This window comes from Trichoderma virens, assembly GCF_000170995.1.
Source record: "Trichoderma virens Gv29-8 chromosome Unknown TRIVIscaffold_90, whole genome shotgun sequence".
NCBI lineage: Eukaryota > Fungi > Ascomycota > Sordariomycetes > Hypocreales > Hypocreaceae > Trichoderma > Trichoderma virens.
The window spans coordinates 745680-769328 of NW_014013659.1; the positions used below are offsets into that span (position 1 = coordinate 745680).

Consider the following 23649-nt stretch of genomic DNA (forward strand, 5'->3'; position numbering starts at 1 on the left):
CAATGCCCCGTCAACCCTCATTTGATCGTTCCTGAGGCTTCCATCAATGCTATTGCACACATTGAAATCGTAATCTTGTTTCTACTTTTCTTCTCCTCGTTACACTGTCAATGGCTTTCCTGTCCATATTATTCTATTTCCAATTTCAGCACCTCGTCATGTCTGGGTCTTAGTCTTTGACCTCTTTTTCATCTTTGGCATATTGAAGCCTATTTTGCATCTTCTTTTTTTTGACTCCGCCTTTCCGATTCATTCTTGACCTCCTTTCTCCGTTCAAAATGGCTCCCATCGACTCATCGTCTAGTCCCAGTGACTCCAGCTCCAGCTCTCGATGCTCCAGTTGGGCTGCTCTCTTGCAAAGTTATGAAGATGCAGTCGAGTATCCAGGTGACGATGCCGTTCATGATGCCGTTCATGATGCCGTTCATGATGCCGTTCATGATGCCGTTCATGATGCCGTTCATGATGCCGTTCATGATGCCGTTCATGATGCCGTTCATGATGCCGTTCATGATGCCGTTCATGATGCCGTTCATGATGCCGTACACGATACCAATCACGCCCAAGTCGTTGCAAAAATGGCCAGCCTTGATATCGAGGCGACAGGCACTCTTCCATTCAGTTCCAACACTACCGATCCGGAGCTTCAGACAATTGTTGAAACCACCGCTATGGATACTGTTGTCCAGTTGCCTCAGATCACCATCGAACATAGCAGTACCCCCGCGATAGAACCAGAGAATCTCGAACAACTTAGATCTCAGGTGCCGTTTTATAAATGGATGCAGACGATACATCGTCGAGCAAGACATCGACCCACGCGGTCGGACGAAAGCATTGGCTCTCTGCGGCCGCCATTCGACCCTGATGCTCATAGCCATACAGCTCATTGGAGAAGAACACACCATCGACAATCGTCTTCTGGATCTTCTTTTGCCTTTGTTTCGGCGGTTCGAAGTGCTAGTGCCAGTCTCGCCAGTGTCAGTGCTGTGGCACGATCACGAAAAAACGCACCGCGCTCACAAGGCTTCTCCACGACGGAGCGTAGCAGCAGAGCATCCATCTCAGGTCCTCGCGCGTCAGAAGACAGTGGCTTCCTGGAGAATCAATCCCTCGCCGATCTGGCTGCCATAGAGAGGTCACTGCAACGAAGAAGAGTACTGGAGGAGCTCATCAGTACAGAAGAAGGGTACATTGGCGACATCCGATTCCTCATGAATGTAATTTGAGGCCAGCCGTGACCCCCTAATGCATATCTCTTGTTAATGGATCATTTAGGTATACGTCACAATTTTGGCTGCGTTGCCTTCTATATGCGTCGGCCTGCGGTCATCCATCAACCAAAACTTGACAGAAATCGTCAAACTACACGAGGAACTCCTTGGCGAATTGCATCGAGTAGTTCCACACTCGGAATATACGCAAGCCGACTTAGCTCCCTCATTGACCCATTTGCCAAATCACGATTGCCTTCATGCCCACAGACGATGGTCTAGTCTTGGTGCCGTACCAGAGCAAAACACGAAAGCAAGGTGGCTATTGAAAGCCCCTGGCATGCTGTCGGATCCACAAGTGGCGGCAGAGGTCTCAAAAGTCTTTGGAAAGAAGGTAATTGTCTGCCACAAGGCAACGGATTTCCATCTTCCGTAACTAGACTCCGGCTAATCTATTTTGTTTCTAGATAAGTCGGCTCTTCATATACGAGGAATACGGAGCAACATATGAGATGATGATCAAAGACATTGCTTCAGCCCAGCAAACCATACCAGATTGGGAGACATATCAAAAGGGCCTTGAGGCCTTGGCGATGGCCTTGGGGTCTGTCAAAGGTAGCGAAGAAGGGGCCAAAAAAGCTCTGACGATAAATGATCTCCTTGTCAAGGTGTTCCCATTCGTACAATGGCACACTACTTGGGGACATTGCTAACATACGCTACAGCCCATCCAAAGAATTTGTAAATACCCTCTCCTCTTCTCTGAGCTTCTCAAATGCACTCCGATCTCAGACTGCCCCAACTCGCACATGGAAGTCGACAATACTCTGACAAGGCTTCGTGAAGCAACCACGGAGATCAACAGGGCATCGGATGATGAGCGGATCAAATCCACGCTTGAAAAGACTTGGATTCTGCAGGATCGACTAGCGTTCCCAGACAGGGTACGTTCAAATAGATAACTCATGATAGACCCAAGAGAGGCTGACTCTCAACCCAGAAACTCGATGCCATTTCCAAAAGGCAAATACGGTCCTTTGGTCACATTCAACTGTGCGGAACACTTCACGTATGCTGGCAGACAGATGATGGAGTCGATGGTCAATATTTCATTTGCCTACTCTATCGCGATGTTCTCTGTCTTGCCTCGGCGGGCAAGGTCGACCCGATATACACCATCATGGCCTGTATCAATATTGACGGAATCAGAATCGAAGAAGTTGACAATGGGCGAGGTGAGCCATGCAAACTAGTACCGGGCACTTGAGAAAGCTGCGCGCCTCTTCAAATGAAGAAGACTGACAACCAGTAGGGCTGCAATGCCACACCGCGCCCTTTTCTTGGAAGCTGTTATTTGAATGCGATCATCAATTATACGAAATCATCATGACAGCTTGTACGTCAAAAGAGGAAACGGAATGGAGAGCAAGATTATCCCGTCCGGCAAGAGATGGTCAAGGAGTAAAGTCGCCGGATGTGTTTAGCACGATACATATGAACATAAAGAGCTTGGGGGCTATTTTTGGAAAGCAAGGTGCGCAATTGACACACCAACATGTATAATGTGTCGCAATCTGACTGAAGCTCAAGGCACACTTGTACGGCGGATATCAATACAACGGGCTACTACTGTTGGAGCAGCCAAATCCCCTCTGTGCCAAGTCATCTTGAGAAACACCAATGTATTGCGAGACCACGGCGGGAATGCGTCTGCGACTTTGGCCATCAACCGTTCTCAGTCTCTATTAACGACTACAACCCGAATACCGGTGCTTGCGCCGCCAAGAGGTGAGAGAGCTCGGCTAGAGGCAATCCTGGCAGACGTATGGAGCAGGGAAGTACTCCCGTTTCCTGGAATGACGATGAAGTCTCGCAGTGAAAATCTGGTTCGAAGCTCAGCATCTACGGTCATGAGAAAACTCAGCGTGGCTAGCTTCGCCAGCACCTTTACAAAGAGATCAGCCTCTTCTGCGCATAAAAATCAATCTTGCGAAAACATCGCCATGGAAACGATCAAGCGCCGGGGTATTCGAAGCCCAATGGATTTAGTTGCGAATGGCGATGCGTACATGGGAGAAGAAGCAAACAGAAAGGTGAAGAGACAGTGCACCGGCAATGGGCATGTAATGATGAGAACACCTGCTGGTAGCATGAAGGAGATTACGGGAAGCTTTCGACGCCGCCAGGCAGCAGTACAGGATAATACGCTTCCAAAGCCAGATCTTGCCAGCGACATGTACGCCATTCCTGTTTGCACAGCATCCACGACCGTACAACCCCCGACAAGGCCTATGAACTCTCGAGCCATGACAGCTCCCTATAGCGTGGGCAGAACGAGAAAATCGCCTACGGAAAAGGTTCGATATCTTGGTCGATGGACCAAGGTTAGTGTGGGGAGGAACGCCGGAAGTAGCAGCTTCAGAAAGCTGCTTTCCATTGGCAGAGATTCATAACTGAGAGGATGCTGTCATGCGTGGAGATACCCAAGCAAGTTGGATGCACATTACTTGGAAATGGGAAACGTGGGACTGTGAGTGGATAGTTGTTCAGTCTCGCTACAGAATAGTCATATCTTTGGGTTTCGTGTATGTATGGTTAGCCCCTCGTTTTTTCGGATACTCTGGAGAAGTCAGAGCCTCAATTGTTCACGTGAGAATGAGCAAGGCGATTATGAATTACACACAGATGATGACGCCGCTCCGTTACAACGTGCTCGAGTGCCTAGGCGATCTGGTAGGTCAGGGACCTGGCAGCTAGGTAGCTGGCATGTCATCTGCCGCAAGCCATACTAGCAGGGCGACTACTAAGGTGAAACTGTGCCAACATACCTCAGCATCGCAGGGAGTGGGACCGATGGAAGAAGGCAGAAGAAGAATGCAGAAGAAGAAGGCGGAAGAAGGAAGCAAGCAATTGACGAAACATGAATACTGGGAATAGCTGCCGTGAACTGAATTGTTCCTGGATCGCCGGCTAAGACGATCCACAGCTGGTCAGAGCAAAGAGCAATCTTACGTATTGCCCGTCTCGTCAGTGCCGGATACAGACATGATGAGGTCATCATGTACTCGTTGCGATGCGTTTTGTGGAGGCAGTGAATCAACGATGGGGAGTTGGGGAAGCCGCGACCTGGTACCCGCTGCAGGAGCGCAGATGTACACAGTCCGCACGCCACGATGACGTAGTAGGCTGTGACAGCTCCCCTCATCAGAGCACTTCTTTAAGACTGCTGCTCTTCCCGACTTCCAAACCTTCTTTCTCCCCCTCATTGACCATTGAAATCTAGAAAGAATAAGAAATCAGACTATCGGCATACAAATTCCATCCAGCACGTCTTCGGCTTTCTTCTTCTCTCGCAGACTCAGACTCAGACAAGACTCTAAAGCACCAACCAACTAAGCATCTTCTAGCTTACCGTCACGCGACCCCCTCCACCACCTTAAATTAATTAACAAGCACACACCCCTGTCTCACGAAACCCGCTGCAGCCAAGATGACTCGAGGAGAATCCACCCAGTCCAAGGTTCACTACAAGGGAAAGCAGGAAGACTTCCTTGTCTTCGTGGACGATGTAGATACGTACAAGAAGTGGCAGAACGACAAGAGCGTCCCTCTGGCTCACTTCATCTCGACTTTCCAGGTGTTCCAGACGCATCGGTATGTTTTGTTTCAATCTCAGTGACACCTATTTATTTCTTTTCTCTATTCCTCCGTTCTTCGCATTCCTTCTTGTCAGAAGGCGGCGATGGATTAAAACAGACATGCTCTGTGCTGTCAGGCGCTACGCTATGCTACATCCCTCCGAAAATTGGCAGTGCAGGCGGCTAACAAGATATTCCTCTATAGACAAGGTGCTCAGGGAACCTTTGACTCTGCTTCAAAGATGTCATTAGCGGCCGAGTTTGACACTGAGGATGCCGATGAGGCGATTGAGAGAATCCTCTCGGAGGGCTCCATGCAAAATATGGAGGTAAGTCATTCGTATACAAAACCCGATTCCATCACCGACAGAGGACTAATCATGGTGGCATTTGAACAGATGCCTGGTCGGCAAGGAGTTACGAACGAATCTATGAGCTCGATGAGGGTGAAATAGACGCTTTGTAAATTGTGCTGAGAGAATCTCACTCGATGCCTGCCGGCTTTTTTTTTTCATCATCATTATTGTTCTATAGCGGCACTATGGCAGTGAGATGGTGGTCTGAGGAATATGGAAATGAGCTGATTGAGCGACAAGGCAGTTTCAGCTACAGGGCTCTGTTGCGGAGAGGCCACACTGTGAGCCAAGCCTACACAATGTCGCTCTTCTTACGTATAGTAGGAATCTCTTTACAAGGGAATAATCAAGCATTGCATTATCAAAGTCGCAATACGATGCGAGATTCGTAGCAAGGCATTTCAATACATTCATTGCATCGTACTAGTATGAATCTCCATGTACTTGATCAAACTGTTGTGTACTTTCCCCTGCGCGCGCGCTGTGGTATTTCCTGCAAATACATGTTATCTCCCTCGGGCATGCTAAATGGGCAATGATAACCATAAAAAACAAAATACAGAGAAAAAGTAAAGTGAAAAAAAATGAAATACAGTCCGTTAAAAACAAGAATAATAATAATACACTGCAGCATACGCTACCAAATGCCAACTAATACCGGAAAATGCAAGAAATAGAAAATAGATGCAAACAGAAGAGAAAAAGAAAAGAAAAGAAAAGGAAAAGGAGACAGAAAACAGGGATGCGTTCTCGTGAGGCCTCTTGTAGAGAAGTTCGATTTGGCTGGCTGATTTTTGGCTTGACTGGATTCTTCCTTTCTTGTCCTCTCCCCTCGGGGTTTCATCGCGGGTTTCGAAAAAAATTACTGTACATACAACGTTGATCCTTGGCTTGTTCCTTCGTTTTCCTTTCCTCGCCTTGCTTTCTTTATTTTCCAATGTGTTTTTTTCTTGGGGTTTCTCTCTGGTTACATGCGAAATTCGTCCACTGCTCCTTCAACTTTCCTGTCTCTGCCCTCAGACTTTGCCTCCTGTGCTGCCTGTTCGTGGAGGTAGAGTCCAGGGTTTTGCACAGATAATCTAGAAAAGGATATCATGTTAGCCTCTGTAGAATGAAACATGTACAAGGGAGTAGAACGTACCTCGCCTTCACTGTAAGCCCAGAAATAAGCACCCATGCCGATCAAGTAGTACAGACCGGGGTTTGTTGACTGGTACATGAGCAGGCAGGCGAGAGCAGTGAGGGGAAGCATGGCGAGGCGGAACTCGATGGATCGGTGGATGCTGGTTCCCGCGAGGAGGGGGAGTGGCCACTCCAGGGCGAGCATGGCGATGCCAAAAACCAAGTTGATTGTCTGCAGGATGGGGGCGGGCTTGACGGCGGCGTCGAGCGAATGGGTGAGGAAGTCCCAGAAGATCTTGGGCCAGAAGTAGCCCTCGACGGCGGCACCAATTTGGTCTGGTGGATAAAGTGTTAGTATTATGCATTTTCATATAAGTGAGCGAGGGGGAGAGGGTACATACAGGTGGCGGCTGTCAGCATGATGAGACGAGCCCAGTGGTTCTTGATAAGCTTGCCCATGGTTGCGGTTTATAGAATGGAAAAAATGTCGTCGTGATCCGGTTTCTTTTCCCGTATTTTCTTTCTCGTTTCAGGCGTTATGAGAATGATCTCCCAGATGTTTCTTTCTTTTTCCCTTTCGAGATTCTACCCTTTGGACCCTTGTTGAAAAATAAAACCACAGCCAAATCGGATCTACCGAACACTCCTCGAAGACGAAAAAAAGAAAGAAAAAAAAGGTTAAAAATAAAGTTTGATTAATAAGAAAACAGGTAACCGGACCTGTGTATCAGAGAAGAGAAGTGAAAAAAAAGAAGGAAAAAGGACACCGAGCAGACTCGCAGCTGGTGACACAAAGGAAACGAAAAAGAGTGGCCAAGGAAGAACCAAGTCGAGACAGCAGAAAGGGCTGGGCGGCCCAAGTCTATATTGGACCGGCGGCCGGCTGTGAGCAACCCGCCAGAGCGGCTGGGTTTCCTCCGGAGTCCCTGGTGGTTTCTCTTTGGGCCTGTGCTTTTTGGTTTGGCGCCGAGGGTAGTAAGAGGTTTGAGGCCTTGTGTCAGGTCCGGAAGCTAGCGAGAGCGCAACCGAGGGTTCGACTGGTCTGCCTCAGCTTTGGGGGGGGGATCTCTTGCGTGCTGGTAGCCCGTCTTGGCAAGAGTGGCCGTGCTGGCGATGCTGGCGAGGGCTGTTTTGGCTTGGATCGCGGCCAGAAACATGGACTGGTGCGTCCGAATATGGGCGATGGCGACAGGCCGGATAGATCGATATCCGTTTCGAGCCAAGGGTGGAGAGACCTGAGGCAGATCTCTAACGAGGAGCTTGTTTGAGGTTTGTTTGGCGACGGGGGGGCGCGAGATTCCACAAACTGGCCAGCAGCAGGAAATCCAGATCCGGGGGTGGATTGGGGGTATCTAGACAAGAGTTTCAAGTTGCTGGACTAGTCGTGGCAACTAAGTAATAACGGTCGTCGGCGTCGTGGTCTCGTACAGGGGAGAGAGAGAGAGAAGGAAAAGGGCCTGCAAAGGAGGCCGTGCAACTGGATTAACGCGGAGGGGGTATCAAGAACGAGGTTTCTGAAGCAGTGGGAGCAAGAGAAATGCGGGAGAGGGGGGGGAGGCTTGAGTACATGTACTGTCGCAGTGCAGGTCGAATTGCACCTGAGGTAAGCGCTGGAGCTGGAAAGCAATCCGAATACAGAACAGGCACGAGTACGTGTATTCCATCCATGTCTTAGCGATCGGACGAGCCAATTCGGCGGGCGCAGTGGGCCGCAGCCGGGCTACTGCTAGCACGCATCGTCACACAAATGGCGTGGGCGAAAAGGCCTCTTGTCTGTCTTGTCGTGCTGCGTCTTTGGTGTTGAGCCTGTGTCGAGCCGGGCAGCGCAGCGGCGATTGGTGCATCGTCGGCGGTTACAGAGGGCGCCACGGCCAATCAGGGCACATGCCGCTGCTCCTGTGCGTCGGGGGAACAGGGGGGGGGCGGCCCACTGGCTTATACGGGACCCCCTGCGATACGACCAATGCCTGTGGTGGCCGGTGGATATGCGATACAGGCAGTACCTGGGAGATACCACTGGGTGAGCGGGATGATTGCCAATTCCAGCGGTGTCTGGCAGGTACTGTGTGTCGACCAAGGCCGATTGCTGCCATGCGATGCCACCTCCGCTGCAGCCGCACATTGGCGAGAGCAACAGGCACGTCGGCATGATTGAAATCTCGGAGGCCTGTTTGGGACTGGCGTCTGGATGTTGTGGACATACAGTAGTATGTTGGGTTTTTTTCCCTTGCAGTTCGGAGCCCTGATCCGGGCATCTTATTGCTCCGCATGCCTTGCATCTACAGCAAATGCAATCAACACGAGTGCATGAACTGCCAACTAAATAACGCAGCTTCTCTTCTCTCTTTTTTTTACTCCATCTCTTTAACAGCAACAGAAACAAAGAAAAGGAACGAAACACCACGTAGCTCCTCTTTTGGACTCCTCGAACAGAGGCGCGACCACGGCAGTCTCACATGCCCCAATTGTGAAGCACGCCGCGTTTGGCCTGTTTCGTCTAGGAGCAAAGCCTCCTCCCCAGCGGGACTCTTCCCCCCCTGGTTGGTTCTCCTCACGCAAAAAAAAAAAGAAAAAGAGACAGCACGAGAAAAATTGCAAATAAAAGTCACACGCTAGTAGTACCCCATGTCCTGTGCATGATAAGTTCGTACGCAGAACAAGCCAGGGGTCCCAGAAATAGAAACTGCGGGTCGAGATGCCCGTCGTTTTTGTTTCTCGCTGGCGTCATTCATTGGCTTCTGGGCCTTTTTCGCTCTTCGAGATCTTGCTGTTGGTTGAGCGTCCCCTTTTTCGTGCTTGCATTTCCATGTCCCATCGTTCCCGCTTTGCCACGTTTGCGGGAGCAGGCGATGCTACATTGTGTTTGTTCCCTTTTTTTTTTGGTTTTGTGTTTCGCATGAATCGAGATAAATAAGCTTCTTCCTCGTAGAAACGATCTCTGTCGACGACTTCATGCTTGCTTGGCTGCTTATACGGCGGGACTTGATGGAGCAAGCAAACCAGCTTCTCCATGATTAGCAACCCTCTCTCGCTGGTCATCACCTATTACTAGTCCATGCATCATCCGTCACCGTTCTCATCACATCAAATCACTCTACATTAGCAACTCGGAGCGAGCTGAAGCCCCTCCGTCGGATCAAAGACAGACCGCCTAAACGGTCTTTTTGCTCTTGACAAGAGAAAACTATTTCGTACTACTCACTATTACGAGTCGTAGACTGCTAAATCGTCAAGAACCGTGGCCCCGGCGCCGTCATCAGATTACCATGGAATTGCCCTCTTCAGCCTCAGGGCGGCTCTACACCCTCGCTGATTGGCTCCCCTCCTAGCTCCCCCAGCCAACCACCGCCACTATCACCATCTATGGACCAGCACTAGGTATGCCGGCCCATATTCATCCGATTTCTTCTCCTTCACGTGGACCCGGAGCGCATGGATCGTGGCCATGACATTGGAAATGGAAACTGACAAGCAATCACAGCTCGGTGACGAGATATTTGGCCCGGGACTAACGGCGTGAATGAGCAGACGGATCGGATGATGTGACTCGGCACAAACGACGGCAGCTCTGATTGATCCCCGCCCAAGCACCCACTCGTATAATTACATGCCGTATCTCAACCTGTAATCATGCTTATCGACCTTCTTCTGCTGATGGAGCACCTCTAAAAAAAGATGAAAGGTGGGAGGAGAAGGTCATTCACCGCAAAATCGAATCTCTGCTGGTCCTGTCCGTTTCGCCCTTGGATGCCAGGTCCTGTCTCCAGATGCTCAGACGGCGATTGGCCTCGTGCCCATGCGTAAAGAATGAAATCACTCTGCTGCCCTGCGCATCGCCAAGCAAGTCGCAAATCTTCCTCTGTCCCTCTGCACTAAACACAAGCTGTGCCAAGCTCCCCAATCCCGCCGAAACATCAGTCAAGATATCCACATGTTCCTGAGGGAGAGCCTGGCCGTGCACGCAATGCGATGCGAGCCCGCGCATCTCCGCTACTTCATCGGCATGGCTGCGACGCGAAACGCTGCCAGCATGGACTTGCACACACTGACGGCGCAAGGCATCCAAGCGTCCGACTAGTTCCGCTGCAGACGACATGGGGATTATGGGTACGGAGGCCATGCCGTGCGTCACGATGCTGGGGCCTTTTCTGTCAGGGACGGGCGCTTGCGCAGATGCCCTGCATACATGTATGTAGGTACAGGTATGTGAGCTCTCACCTCATCTGCAGGTCAACCAGCGAGTCCACACGTCCACTCTGTTCCAGGAGCAGCATCACGGCTACATTCCTTCCGCCGTCGAGCATGAAAAGCCGTTCGATTCTGGCTCTGGCCGCTGCCGTTTTGGCTTCTTCGGACGAGAGCAGCAGGATCCTGAAGAAGCTTTGACGGTGCTTGCTTTGCGGTGCCAGTGCGAAAGAAACGTCGTAGCCATCAAGTGTTGCCTCTGGAGAGTAATTGGCATCAGCTTCTGCCTTTGGACATTGGAATCTTGCTTAGCTTTTGACTCGCCTTTCCAGCCTGAGCCAGTGCTTCGTGAAAGAACTGGAACCACTGGTGCCCAATCCTTTCGCTGCCGTAGAGATGAGCAAAACATAGTAGTCGTTGGTTCCTTTTGGTGGAATTTAAATCTTCAACGTGATAAGAGGACTTGACAATTCGGCTGCCTTATTCTTCGAGCAATTCCCTCTCTTTTTCAAGGCTCTATACGTGTTGCTTGTATGAAATGTATGAAAGATGTAGACTATGCCCCCATAATAACCGACATGTTCAATGTGGGAAGGAGCCTCTTCGCTGCTTCCCATGCACATTGGTGTCCAACTCCTTTCCCATTGATCCCTTTTAATATCCACCAACCTTTATTCCACACGCTTTATGTCCAGTGTATACAAAACAATAGCAGAAAAACATCATCCTTGAGGCATTGAGCGGAGTGTTGAGCGGTCCAAGGATATTGAGTCTGGCCGTTACCAAGATATCCTAGTCCCCAGTACGATTTCGAATCTTATCTTTTCCCAGAGACTTAAGATACCATCCACCAGCGCGAAGGCTATTCAAAGTTCACCAGGCCGTAGTATTGGTGAATTGTGCAGCCAGCGTTGGTAACTAGATACGGCCGCGGCGCTGGGTAGATATGCTGCTTAGGAGCTGACCTGCAATGACGGTAATAGCGGCTGCTTCGTCTTTGGATCCTTCAATGCCCTGAGAGCCTCCTCGAGCGATTCGAATCGTTGTCGCTGCTTCTCCTCGGCATCTAATAGCTCCTCTTCCCTCTTCTGGAGCTCTTCAAACCTTCTGTTGAGCTCGTCAAATCTCTCCTTGTTGGCATCGGGCTTTTGTGACGATTTCCAGTACTCGTATATAATCAATGCTCCCGCCACACCAAGAATAAATGTGTCGCCCGCAACATCAGCAAACAGATCCACAGCCTTGGCTTCTGGCAATGGCCGGAATTTGCGTCTCCACACGTTCTGGAGTGTAAACCTGGGATAGCTCTCCGCGGCTGGCTCATTCTTCTTCTTCGCCTTCAGCTTGGCCTCTTCGTCTCGTTTATACTGGTCCTCTGTCTTGACTGTGGGCGCTTCGGCCATCTCCTTGGCTCGTCGCTCAGCTTCGGGGTCTCTGAGGAGGGCGACGGACATCTTCATGTTGATTTGGTGGATAGCCTGGCCGTATCTGGCTGCGAGCGCCCGGAATCGTGGGTGGTCATGGGCCTGGGCCTTGATACGGTTCTAGAGATGGCGTGACATCAGTATCGAAACCATGGTAGCGCAGCTCAGCAAGATCCAATACATACCGCGCCATACTTGGAGACGTGCCGCACAAGAAGCGAGGCGAGCTTGAACAAGGGGAGGGGCACCATTGTGAGATCTGGGGCCGATGCCGATGCCGTCTGCGGGGTTCCCTGTCCGGTTCAATGTGTTCGGGCAGCTTCGTCTCTGCCAATTACTCCATCACGGGTTTGTTCGAAGTGTGAGGTTCGGGCTGAGCATGTGCCTCTCATGGAGGCCTTACGGGAAGAGCTAGCCGGCCATCGTCATGAATTTGCCTCTTGTCCGTGCCGGAGCCCGCGATTATTCCGGTGCCCACCAGCGCTGGCCCTCGGGAGAGACAGCCTACAGCATAGCCCAGCTAACTGGAGCTTTACTTGGACTGATACAGTATGTTGCCAGCTCATGCATAGAGCAGAGCGCTAAACTACCTAGGTCTCTACCGCTATACTCTTAATGTGTCGAGGTACCACACCAATCTCGACGCCAGAGCTGACTTGTTGTTGACATGACAGCTGTCTGGCATGTGCATGTACTCACTTCAGCCGTTATCTGGTGCTTAGTGGGCAGAGCTTCAGTGGGAGCCAGCCACTACCGTCCGCTAAATCCTCCCTCGCAACCCCCCCAAACGGCAACCAATGTGGCCGCTGTGGGCCCCAAAATGGCCCAAAAACTTGCTACAGGCACTTATTAATACAGTACTCCGTAATGGCGGTGAGACCCACAAAGATGCCTTGCTGTTGCCAACAGCAACCATCTCCCACAAAGTACACAAATCACAATATGGGGTCAACGACAACTTGCCAGGGCTTCTGGGGCTGCGACTGGTCACGCTTGCGCTCACCTTCTCTTGCATCATAACCTCGATCCTCCGGCCGAGCAGCCGCCCGACAGCCATCCAGCATTGCTTGGTGCTTTTTGTTGACACAGCAGCAAGCTGAATGCTTTGGAACTGCTCACAACAAACGTCTTCGCTACGTCGTTGCTCCTTTTGCATGCTGCGTGTATCGAGGCATCCTGTGAGTTGACCTTTTTTCCTTAGCCTTGCCTGTCTACTTTAATGCGGCTTACACAAGCAACAAAGCCTCGCCTTGTTTTGTTTTTTGGCCATTTCCCTCCCACCTGGCCGAGCCTTGTGCGCATCTGTGGCTCTGCAGTGTAGCCCTCTTGAAAAAGTTACACCTCTTCTAATCGCGTTGATTTTTTGGTCCAGGCTCGTCACGGCACGTTTCCAGGCAGCTGCTGAATCCCGTAGCTTGCCCATTCCTCAGCGCCGCGTAAATCGGCCGGCTCTCTCGACGCACCAGCAGTTCCTCCATCGCCATGGCACACAGGCTGGTCCCCAGGGGTGGCATCGACGTGGAGGCATTGTCCCCTAGGGATGTCAACGCCCAACGATTGCCCAAGACCACAGACGCCAAAGCGAAATCGGCCGCCCAGCTAAAGGCTGCCAAAGACAAAGAACACCCGCCCCCTCCTCCGCCAGAGGTTGTCGAGCCGAGCAGCACAGATCGTCCAGATGGCGCCGTTTACCACGTCGGGAAATTGTTAGGAAAGGGAGGGTTCGCGATATGCTACACTGGCCAGCTGCTACCAAGCAAGCAAAAGTATGCTCTGAAGATTGTCAAGAGCCAGATGCCCTCCAAAATGGAGCAAAAGGTTCGTACCTTTGAGGTATTCACCATGGCTGCTCAAATCCGCTCACCACATGACAGTTTCAAACCGAGTTGCAAATCCATTCCAAGATGCGCCACAGGAACATTGTTCAATTCTTTAGGGCATTTTCATATGTCAACTGCACTTTCCTAGCACTCGAGCTTTGCCCCAATGGCTCTCTTATGGACATGGTGAAGCGTCGAAAGGGTCTCACCGAGCCCGAGGTCCGATTCTATTCCGTTCAGATATCCGGCGCAATCAAGTACATGCACAGCAAGGGCATTATTCATCGAGATCTGAAAATGGGCAATATCTTCTTGGATCACCAGATGAATGCCAAAATTGGCGACTTCGGCCTTGCTGCATTGGTGGTCACAGGCAGGGATATGCAAACCATCCGACGAACGACTCTATGTGGCACACCAAACTACATTGCCCCTGAGATCCTGGAGAAGGGAAAGAAAGGTCATGACCACATGGTGGACATCTGGAGCTTGGGTATTATCATGTGAGAGTCAACTGAGCGTCTGAAGATTGTGTTACACTATCAAAAAGCTAATGAAAACGGATAGGTTTGCAATGTTCACCTCGAAACCGCCCTTCCAGTCATCAACTACAGACGAAATTTATCGCCGTGCCAGGGAGCGAGATTACGAATGGCCAAGCGCAGAGGTATCCCAGAAATACATTAGCCAGGAGGCTAAAGACCTGGTGGCCACGATGCTTGAGGATGCGGACCAGCGGCCAGACCCCGATGCTATCGTCCAGCATCCATTCTTTACTACTGGCTACATGCCATCATCCGTGGAGATCACCTCCAAGCTGCGAGAAGTGCCTCCTGACGCAGAAGAGTACTATACCTCGCGCCTGAGCAGTTCTACGCTGGCTCTGTCTCATCGTCACCTCAAGGAGCAGTGCCGGGACTGCAATGTTGGGCCCTGGAGCTCAGAAAAGGCTTCGCACACCCAGATCTGGAAGGAGATGGCCGCCGAGGAAAAGGCAGGCCTGACCCCGATTATTCCTCTTGCGGACGGCGTGGTCTATCGGCCATTTGATGACTGGCTAAGAGAGCAGCAACAGATTCGTGCAAAGTATGCAGCCTCCATCTCTGCGCGCTCAACCTCTACCGAAGGGCAGGAAAATGCCACTACCAGCTCGGAAAAGCTGCCTCCTCCCACGGGCCTTCTGCGCCAGCCACCTCAGAGCTTTGCGGCTCAACAACGTTCTCAAGGCCGGCCTCCCACTTCCTCCACCTCTGTAAGGGCTCGAACCACTCCCGAAACCGCCCTATCGACCTCACGAAGCACCAGAGTCAGGCCCCTTCAAGAACGAAAAGATTACGCCGCTCGCGAGCCATCACCCCCCTCCTCGAAAGAGGCCCCTGAGCCTGTTACTACTGCCGCTACCACTACCAGAACTATGCGCGTATCGGGAAGGACTCAGCTTTCAGCAGCTCGATCTGCACCGGATCTACAACTCACAGCGAGGGCAGGGCAAAGCTCGTCCGCATCGGTACCCATTCACAAAAGGCGAAACTCAGAATCCATCCGATCAGCCACTTTGTTCAGCCCCTCTGAGTCACCTGTGGAAATGCCGGGGTCAAAACCCGATGATATTCTTGACCGACTGCGCCAACTCCAGACGGAGCTTGAGCGAGCTCTCAACTCCCGTACCATGGCCATCATATCTTCAAAAAACGTGCCGCCACCACATCCCCATATTGTGGTAAAGTGGGTTGACTACACGAACAAATTCGGCCTCGGGTACATCTTGAATGACGGCAGTGTAGGATGCATCCTACGCGATATTCCCACCACTGAGGGCAGCAAAACCGCTTTGCTTCCTCCAGCAGGTATCTTTATCCGCAGCGCAGAAAAACATATCCTCCGACGACAAGATGATTCCTACAGAGACCGCCATCAGCCAGTACCAATGAACGAACCTATCAAGTTCTTCGAGAACAATGGCGAGGCTGGCCTTTCGCAAGTTACAATCTCCCCTGACCAGTTTCGGGTGACCATAAACGAGGATGGCACAGCCAGCAAGATGGCCCCTGGCAAGGACGTCTTTCAACATCGAAAGCGGGAAAGGATCATCCTATGGAAGAAATTTGCTAATTATATGATTGCTTATGGCCGGGATGAGGTACCCGCCGAAGAGGACGAGGAAGAGAGCGCCACGTCTCCAGGGCAAAAGGGCACGCCTGCAGAGCTAGTGACCTTCTACCAGCGATTCGGAGATGTTGGCTGTTGGGTATTTGGCGACGGACACGTTCAGGTAAGAGGACCTCTGATAAGATTTGTAGCCCCAGTGGCATGGAATGAGATGCTAATGGCTCCTTTGTACAGTTTAACTTCCCTGATCATACCAAGATTGTTCTAGATGCGACAGGAACTTGGTGCCACTTCTGGCATCTGCCTCAGGAGGCGGCGGAGAGGCTCGCCAGCACAGGCTCAATTGGTGCCACCGCGCTGGATGACCGCGCCACCCTGTCGTATCCCCTACAGACGTTGCTCAACTTCCAGGCAAGATCATCAGCGCGAACTGCGACTACGGCGTCGAGGAGGCGACCTGAGATCGAACCAGAGCTTCAAGGCATTCCTGCGGCGAATGACTTCCGCCGAAAGGTCGAATTTATCAAGAGCGTTGTTAAGGAGTGGGTTGCCAATGGCGGTCTCGGCAACAGCTCCATGGAGAGGGAGTCGCGTCTGAGATGGACTGGATACCGAGAGACGGTCCATGCAACCGCTCCCCAAAAGCACGTTTGGGTCACCATTGGCGCTCGATGGGGCGACCAGCGCATATCGACATTTGTCGACCCATGCAAACCCTGGGAGCTGGGCGAGGAGGTGGAGAATTCAAAGAAATGAATCTACCACGGTAACTGGGGTCTATAATAAGCTGGGCTATGACAAGGCTTTGTTTTATTTTGGTTTAATTCATCAAGAGAGGACAAGGCCCACTACGAATAATAAACGTTCAAGTATTCAGAAGGCCTTGTTCGCCTTGGTCTTTTTTTTTTCTTCGCTCTCTCTTCTCCAATTCATATGCATCAACGGCTATATGGATGGTAAAGCCGGCGTTGAATGGCGTCGACGGACTTTGGGCTATTGAGGATTTCTTTTTTTGGGAATGTTGGCGTTAGTGGGGAGGGGGGACGGTCAGCTCATTGTCGTTGGAAGATGGCTTCTATTTTGTTTTTTCCTCTTTTTTTGAAAAGGGATGTAATACCCTGTTGCTCATGTTTGGTTCGTGTTTGATATTGGTTGTGCGATGAATGATTGAATGACTCAAGTTTGGTTGGACAAAAGGCAAAAAGACTAAAAGAAGAAGAATACAAAGAAATCATGTTGAATATCCTGCTAGGAGAATTAGTTTCCAAGAAAACAGACAGGATGAATCATTTGCAGTCAATCATAAACAAACGTGCTTATTATTATCGCTCTGGGAGCTACAGGGCATGATACAAAAAACTGGCGTCGTCATAAAGATCTTTCCCAGAACTAGGGTTCAATCAACAAAAAGATATGTACAACAAAACCTCATCGACCACTCAATCCATCAATCAGACTCAATCAATCAATCGCCTGCCTCATTACAACGAAAAATTCCGACGCCCCCTATTCTCCGAAACAACTCTCCTTCTCTTCCCCTCATCACGTAACCTCCCTCTATATGTAGCAAATTGCGATTCGTTAAAGCCATCAGTCATCTCCTTCGCCAAGCGAAGGACAAGGGGGGGAATAACGAGGCGAAAACAAAACTGGGATACAATAGGCGAGTGAGCTCTCTCCGAGTCATATGCGCAGGTGAGCTTGCGTTTTTGTGTAAAAGAAAATGCGTATGTGACTATATATATTCCAGTATTCAAAAATAAAAATAAAATAGAGAGAAGCGGCGCCTGTATTATTAGTTTCGCGTCATCATATGCCATAGCGGCTCAATCACGCGTCAGAGAGGTACTCTTCGCTGTGGTGCCCAGGAGGAGGAGGCAGGGACCAGCTATTGGTGTTGCCACCAACGACGTTTTCTCTCGATCCCCAATAAGCGCTCTTCACACGCTTGTCACGCTCAAATTCGGCCCACCTCTTCATGGTAATCTTGCTGCTGTCAAACTCTCCCTTACTCTCGTCATGGCCTCCTTTGCCCTTATCGCCATCTGTCTTGCGGGTTTCACCCCACGAAAAGTCATCAAACTTCCAGAAAGCATAGGCTGGGAGAACAAAGTTCCAGACAGGTAGAGACAAGAGGTAGATGAACATCCAGACGACATAAGACCATGAGTGCGCAGTGACTATGATGAGAACACCGGGAAGACCAAGAATGAGACCCAGGAGCACCAACGGGATGATCTGCGGTGGCTGATGGATGATAGACGTAATGACTATAAAAACGACAAGTCAGCTGCTGAGACAACTAAATTTTGGATAATAGTATCATGGGTTTCAAACTTACCGACATAGAAGGTAAAGGCAATGGCTGCTGGGAGCACAAGTGTACCAATAAGCTCGACAAAAACGACAAACTGCATACTGAAACAGAAGGTACCGCAGAGATCGCGGACGAGAACCAGTTCCATAAGGTTGTGAATGGTCGAGTTGATCCAGCGACGTCGCTGGGATAGCAAAACCATAAACTCATCCGGAACCGTGGTCTTGCAGACAGCTTGGGGAACAAAGACCTGCTTTCTCTTGGGGAAAGTTCGTAGCATGAGTGTAGTCAGGTAACGATCCTCACCGAGGAGATAGAGGTTCTTCTCGTGAAGAGTCTCAACCACATTCTCAGAATAGTGCTCAACAATATCAGGATTGGCCAGAATAGGCACCCAGTAGTTTTGTCCTCCCTTTGGTGCCTTGATACGGTACATGCAGAAACATCCGGGCAAGCAGGTGACACCACCAAAGACAGACTCGAACGATTTAGCGAGATGGTGAGAGATGAAGTACTCAAACACTTGAATAGCGGACACCCAACTGGCTCGCTTGTTGGCGATCTTGGTTTCACCACAGAGACCCATGATATCCGGATCCTTGACCATGGCAGACACCATGTGGGTGAGACTGTCTGGGAAAACTTTTGTATCGGCGTCAACCATGAGAATGATTTCGTAGTAATCAGGCGAGATACCCGTGACTTTCCATAATCCATTAAACATTTCATATTCGAGCTCCGTCATTCGCTCGTCGAACATGACCTTTTGGAGGAATGACATGAGGATGATTTGACTGTCACGCTTGCCTCGGTTACCAGGTTTGGATGCCTTTTCCTCAGCAGGGGTACCACACTTGACAATGGTAATCATGGGCACGCGCTGTTGTTTGTCGGCTGGAATTCGAGAGGAGGACCCATAGTCGTAGAACCCGCAATATACCTTAGCCATGTTGTGTCGTTTTGATCCACTTGCTACAGCAACGTACGAGAACGGCTTCACCAGCTCGCGAGGAATCGAGAAGTCCTTCATCATACTCAAGCAGACATCCGGGGTAGACACAGTTTCGCCCGCGCCCTTGATGATACCATCACAAATTACAACAATAACCTTGTGGCTGTTGGGGTAATCGGTCGTAGCAATGGAATCAAGGGTAGTTCGGATACCTTCTGCTCCCTCAGAGTAGGCCGTGACCAGGCACATGGTATGTGCGAGGGGGAATCCAAAGGGCATCCAGTCAGAAGGAGGCTGGGGAACGACGGCCTCGTGGATAAAGCCAGCTGGGCCGGGACCCTCGGAAATGGGACCAGAACCATACGGATCCGAACGAAGGAAGCTTGCACGGCTGTCGTTGCTCTGCCTGTACATCGGAGTAGGTGGATATAGGGAGCTAGAACCGCCTTGGCTAGCCATCGTTGTGGGAACACGACGGGATGAGGAGCTTCGATCTGGCCCGTATACGCCAGAGAATCGGGACGTGGTGGGGAGGAATGAGGATGCTCGCTTGCTTCTATCCGAGGTCACAACAGTGCTGCCGTCGCCGGGGAGCCTAACAGGGGCACGGTAAATGTCCTCAGACCAGTCTTCAATCTGGCGGTTACGCTTTCTCCGGTCAGAGCTCTGAGATGTCTTGGCGGCGGCATAATTGCGGCTGATGAACCATTGGAAAACAAGAGCCAGGGCGAATCTGGCTCCGACAACCGAGAGAATCAAAACCAGAGCGCAGTAGAGTACGACCTTGGAGGCAATGCAGCCAACAGTCTCGGTGTCAATGGAGCCAACCTTGATGATGTCCTGGAAGCACTGCATATTCTTCTTGTCGGCCGAAGATTGGAACATTCGCGTCACATCACGACCGCGGATCGCCTTGTTAACGTCGGAGTTCGTGTCTCGCAGCTCCTTGAAACGATCAGGGATCTGGACCTGGCTTTCGTTGAACCAGTTGAGAAGGTTGAGGTCCAGGACGCTGCCGGAATAAGCAATCAGGTTGCGGGAACTGTTTTTGATGTCATCCCACGTAAAGTACACATCAGCCGTGCCGCGAAGATCGAGATAAAAGGCATTTCGGGCATTGACCGTGGTATGGCAGGAATAGCCAAGATAATACGGAATAGTCAAGTTGGGTTGAGAGGACCCATCTTGGTTGAAAGTTGTGCATGGGAAATACCAAGCCAGGTCGCCAGAGGGATCAGTTGGGACATCAGAGCCGTCAGCAAGGGTGATTAGGTCCTTGCAGTTGCCGTTGACGTTTTGGAAGAGAAAGCTGCCATCTTCTCCGGAGTGCTTCTGGGGAAGGTCAAACAGAACGTTGGCGCCCAGTCCATCCTGCCTCAAGGGTATACCTTCAGCGGGGGGGTGGTGAGAGTTGGACAAATCGTACGCAACTCCGTGGAAAATCATGTAGCCGCCGGAGACCTCGTTTACACGTAATCTGACTGGAGGAGAGCTGCACACGGCGGCAGTAAACCCAAATGTCAGGAAACCGACAATGGCCATGATGGCCAGGATGATGCTAATCAATCCCATCTTTTCTCTCCATGCTCGGCGCTGGGCTCTCGTCGGCTTGCAGCATCCGAGGATGAAATCAGGGCACCAGAAAGTTACAATGGCGCAGTAAACATTCCAGAAGCTGGGCGGCCGCAGCTCCTCAGTCGGCTTGGACTTGCGTTTCGAAGATCGCTTGCTATTCTCTTTTGTGATCTTGCCCGACACCCGGCGCTGTTGGGTTTTGGTGGCATTCTTTTCGTGGTCTCCGCTGGCGGTTCGGCTGCGAGATGGGCGTGGAGTCTCGTCGGTGACACTTTCAGTATTGGCGGATCGCTCTGTCGATCCAGCCAAGTTTTCCAGCAAGGGGTCATTTCCCGTGGACGAGGGCAGGACGTTCATATTAGCAGCATGGCGGTGGTAGTGGTAGTTTCTGTGGTCCCTGTCGATGCGGTTCCTTTCCGGCCTGATCAGGCTTCTCTTACGGGTGAAAGCAGGGTCGGGAGTCCTGCCCGCTTGGGGGTAAGGCTCCGTAGGCGACAGAGGCATACTCTCTGTATTCACATTAGAGTTCGAAATAGTTTCGGCGTATGAGGAGACGGATTTCCCACGATGATGCTGACCGGGAATTGAAGGTTCGTATGCGCCGGTTTCGACATCCATGGGTCGCGCGCGTCGCGATGCCGGCGGACTTCGGTAGCTTGTCCGGCGATCGTAGCTGGGGCTAGCCCCGGGCCTCTCAGGCAGAGACATTGCTCTTATATGAAGAATGTCAGTGACCAAACGTCTTGTTGCTGCGGCAGGGTGACCGTTGGGGACAGCATTCCAAAGGGACAGACAAGCAGAGGTCCGCCCTTGCGCTGCAGGCGATGATTCAGTGACCGAAGTCGAGGGAACGAAAAGGGAACAAACGAAGAGGGAGAAACCCAACCTGTTCGCTCTACTGCTTCTCTTTTGAGGGTGAAGAGCGGCTGGCGAAAATGAGGCGACAACGGAAGGAAATAAACACAGATGCTCACCCGATGCGAAGTCAGCGCAGCAAACAAACAATGCGCAGCCAATTGGCGAGGGGCGGGTTGTTTGGGAGACGGGCGATGGTCTGTTCAGCCTGCCAAAAACAGAACTGCGCTAAGGCGTTGCGGGTGGGGAAGAGGGAAAATATGGAGGCTGTAACCACACAAAGCCAGCGGGTGAGGGCGCTGTCTTAGCGGTCGCAGCAGTGCTCCGTAGTGCCTAAGCAGGTACTAATCAAATTGAATCCAAATCCAATCCAGCTTCCACCACGGCGGCCCACTCGCAAGGAGCTTCTCCCGGTCGTTGAAGTAATGGATTCGATTCTAAGCGAAAGTCGGACTCGGGGCCAAGAGGGAGAAATCGATCGAGGCAGCACTGGTAGGCGCAAACGATCGGCGGTTCCCAAGGGTAAGAGTAAGGCGCTCAGCAGAGAGGCAAGCGAGAGTAGAGGCGTGGCAGCGAGCGACACGAGCCAGCGGAACCGTTTTTCGGATAGAGAGAAAATGGGACGGACGACGCAACTCGCGATAGGAACAGGCGCGACGGACGATGTCGTGCCGATTGCGAGAGGCGACGCGCAAAAACACGCCGCAAGAACGAGTGGAAGTCCAGGAACTGAACGAGAGACGATGAGCGCGGCCTTGTCCCCAGCGCTCGCAGAGAGATTCTGGTTGGGTTAGGGGGGAAGTTCGTCCAGGCGAGAAGGAAAAGGCGACCTGGAGCTGTACGGCGCCCTCCGTGGCTATTCTTGTCCGAACCAGCCCCAAAAGCAGCGCGGGGGGGGCGACTCGGGGAGCATTTTAGGCGGTACTAGGCCGCTAGAGGCGCCGAGCCAGAAAGCATGGCCTGTTGCGTTAGTGATGGATACGATGTGCGGTTGACTTGCTCGCAGGTACTAATTCACTTGTGGCGCTAGTACAGTGGACATCTGCTACTGCAGCGGAAGGTCCTGCATCGCCAAGGGGTACGGGCTTCGAGCCCTTGCTTTGCCCCAGATGGCATGTACAGGCGTGGCGTTAGGTACCTGCCTACCTGGTCGAGCCAGTCTCGCTTGCTTGGTTCCTGGATGTCAACGCTCTGGTGCTCTCGTGGCTTTTTTTTCTTCCCTGCGGAGAAGGGAGAGCTTCTCTCATTGGCTCCTGGGGCTTTCTCTCTTTTTGTTTTTCGCTCCAATACGAGTACTTTGCTTGTAATCAGCTTCTCAGCTTTCAGCCCGTTTTCAACCGCACGGCACGGGCGCAATACTCCACAGATGGAATCAAAGACGATCTTAATATGCTCGCTAATTAACACGTCCTCAAGAACGGAGTAAATATGTACTACTGTGCATGATCTAGATCGCCGCTCTCCACAGGTGCCCTTTTTTCCCCCGTCTAATAAGCAATTTTTCAAGTCTAGGGTTAGACTAGAACAAAACGCCACTCGTATATCGTCGTGGCGGAGAAGTAGTCCAGCGCCAAATGATAGCATCAAGCTGCCCTAGTATGACTACCCGGGAGCTATAATGATAGACATTGACATCATGCTTTCTACTGCCTGATATCAGTTCTTTATGTCGTGTGCCTGTATTCATAGTCTCTAATAGTAGTATTAATGGAGATTATCAAACTCGACAGAGCTGTCCATGTGGTAGCGGCCCTGATTGGCTTGAGGAACTCGTCACCCTAAATCTGGGTTACGCCACTGCCGCCACGAAGCTGTCATCAGTTGCTCCTGCCGAACTTAGCATATGCTTCATGCAATAGCCAAGCGAAATGTGCATGCACCAGTCAATCGCAACTTCCATAAACAGCTTTAAGGATACATGTGGCCCCTCTCGCTTGCATTTCCTCTTCTCATCCTCCTCCTGCAGGGTCGCAGCTCTCTACCAATCCGTCTACATCTTCGCCTCACAAGTATTTTCTTTGCGATGGGCTGAGCACCCGGCAAGCACCAATCCAAATCACAGGTACTAACCTAGCAGCTCAC

At 51.2% G+C, this 23649-nt stretch overlaps 7 protein-coding genes across 7 annotated transcripts; 3 read left to right on the forward strand and 4 right to left on the reverse strand.

The window, feature by feature from the left end:
- Positions 1-278: 278 nt before the first annotated feature.
- TRIVIDRAFT_227438 (uncharacterized protein) lies at positions 279-3667 on the forward strand (the record flags this gene model as incomplete). Its single annotated transcript, XM_014095311.1, has 7 exons — positions 279-1220; positions 1279-1608; positions 1682-1882; positions 1940-2158; positions 2215-2449; positions 2527-2748; positions 2805-3667. 7 exons carry the CDS (start codon positions 279-281, stop codon positions 3665-3667), a joined length of 3012 nt encoding a protein of 1003 aa, XP_013950786.1.
- An 822-nt stretch (positions 3668-4489) lies between these two features.
- On the forward strand, positions 4490-5630 carry TRIVIDRAFT_87961 (uncharacterized protein; the record flags this gene model as incomplete). The annotated part of the gene is made up of 3 exons (XM_014095312.1): positions 4490-4868; positions 5058-5181; positions 5251-5630. 3 exons carry the CDS (start codon positions 4705-4707, stop codon positions 5305-5307), a joined length of 345 nt encoding a protein of 114 aa, XP_013950787.1.
- A 336-nt stretch (positions 5631-5966) lies between these two features.
- TRIVIDRAFT_80332 (uncharacterized protein) lies at positions 5967-6789 on the reverse strand (the record flags this gene model as incomplete). Its single annotated transcript, XM_014095313.1, has 3 exons — positions 5967-6287; positions 6350-6666; positions 6732-6789. The coding sequence occupies 3 exons, from the start codon at positions 6787-6789 to the stop codon at positions 6225-6227; spliced, it is 438 nt and encodes a 145-aa protein (XP_013950788.1).
- Positions 6790-10126: 3337 nt separating this feature from the next.
- TRIVIDRAFT_121142 (uncharacterized protein) lies at positions 10127-10700 on the reverse strand (the record flags this gene model as incomplete). The annotated part of the gene is made up of 2 exons (XM_014095314.1): positions 10127-10466; positions 10549-10700. Coding segments are annotated over 2 exons (492 nt in total), but the record flags the coding sequence as incomplete, so codon positions are not given.
- Positions 10701-11000: 300 nt separating this feature from the next.
- TRIVIDRAFT_217023 (uncharacterized protein) lies at positions 11001-12269 on the reverse strand (the record flags this gene model as incomplete). Its single annotated transcript, XM_014095315.1, has 2 exons — positions 11001-12059; positions 12125-12269. 2 exons carry the CDS (start codon positions 12188-12190, stop codon positions 11469-11471), a joined length of 657 nt encoding a protein of 218 aa, XP_013950790.1.
- Positions 12270-13421: 1152 nt separating this feature from the next.
- On the forward strand, positions 13422-16624 carry TPK5 (serine/threonine protein kinase; the record flags this gene model as incomplete). The annotated part of the gene is made up of 5 exons (XM_014095316.1): positions 13422-13757; positions 13814-14262; positions 14327-15143; positions 15198-16031; positions 16103-16624. 5 exons carry the CDS (start codon positions 13422-13424, stop codon positions 16622-16624), a joined length of 2958 nt encoding a protein of 985 aa, XP_013950791.1.
- Positions 16625-17169: 545 nt separating this feature from the next.
- TRIVIDRAFT_87952 (glycosyltransferase family 2 protein) lies at positions 17170-21420 on the reverse strand (the record flags this gene model as incomplete). The annotated part of the gene is made up of 2 exons (XM_014095317.1): positions 17170-18138; positions 18210-21420. The coding sequence occupies 2 exons, from the start codon at positions 21418-21420 to the stop codon at positions 17699-17701; spliced, it is 3651 nt and encodes a 1216-aa protein (XP_013950792.1).
- Between the last annotated feature and the right edge of the window lie 2229 nt (positions 21421-23649).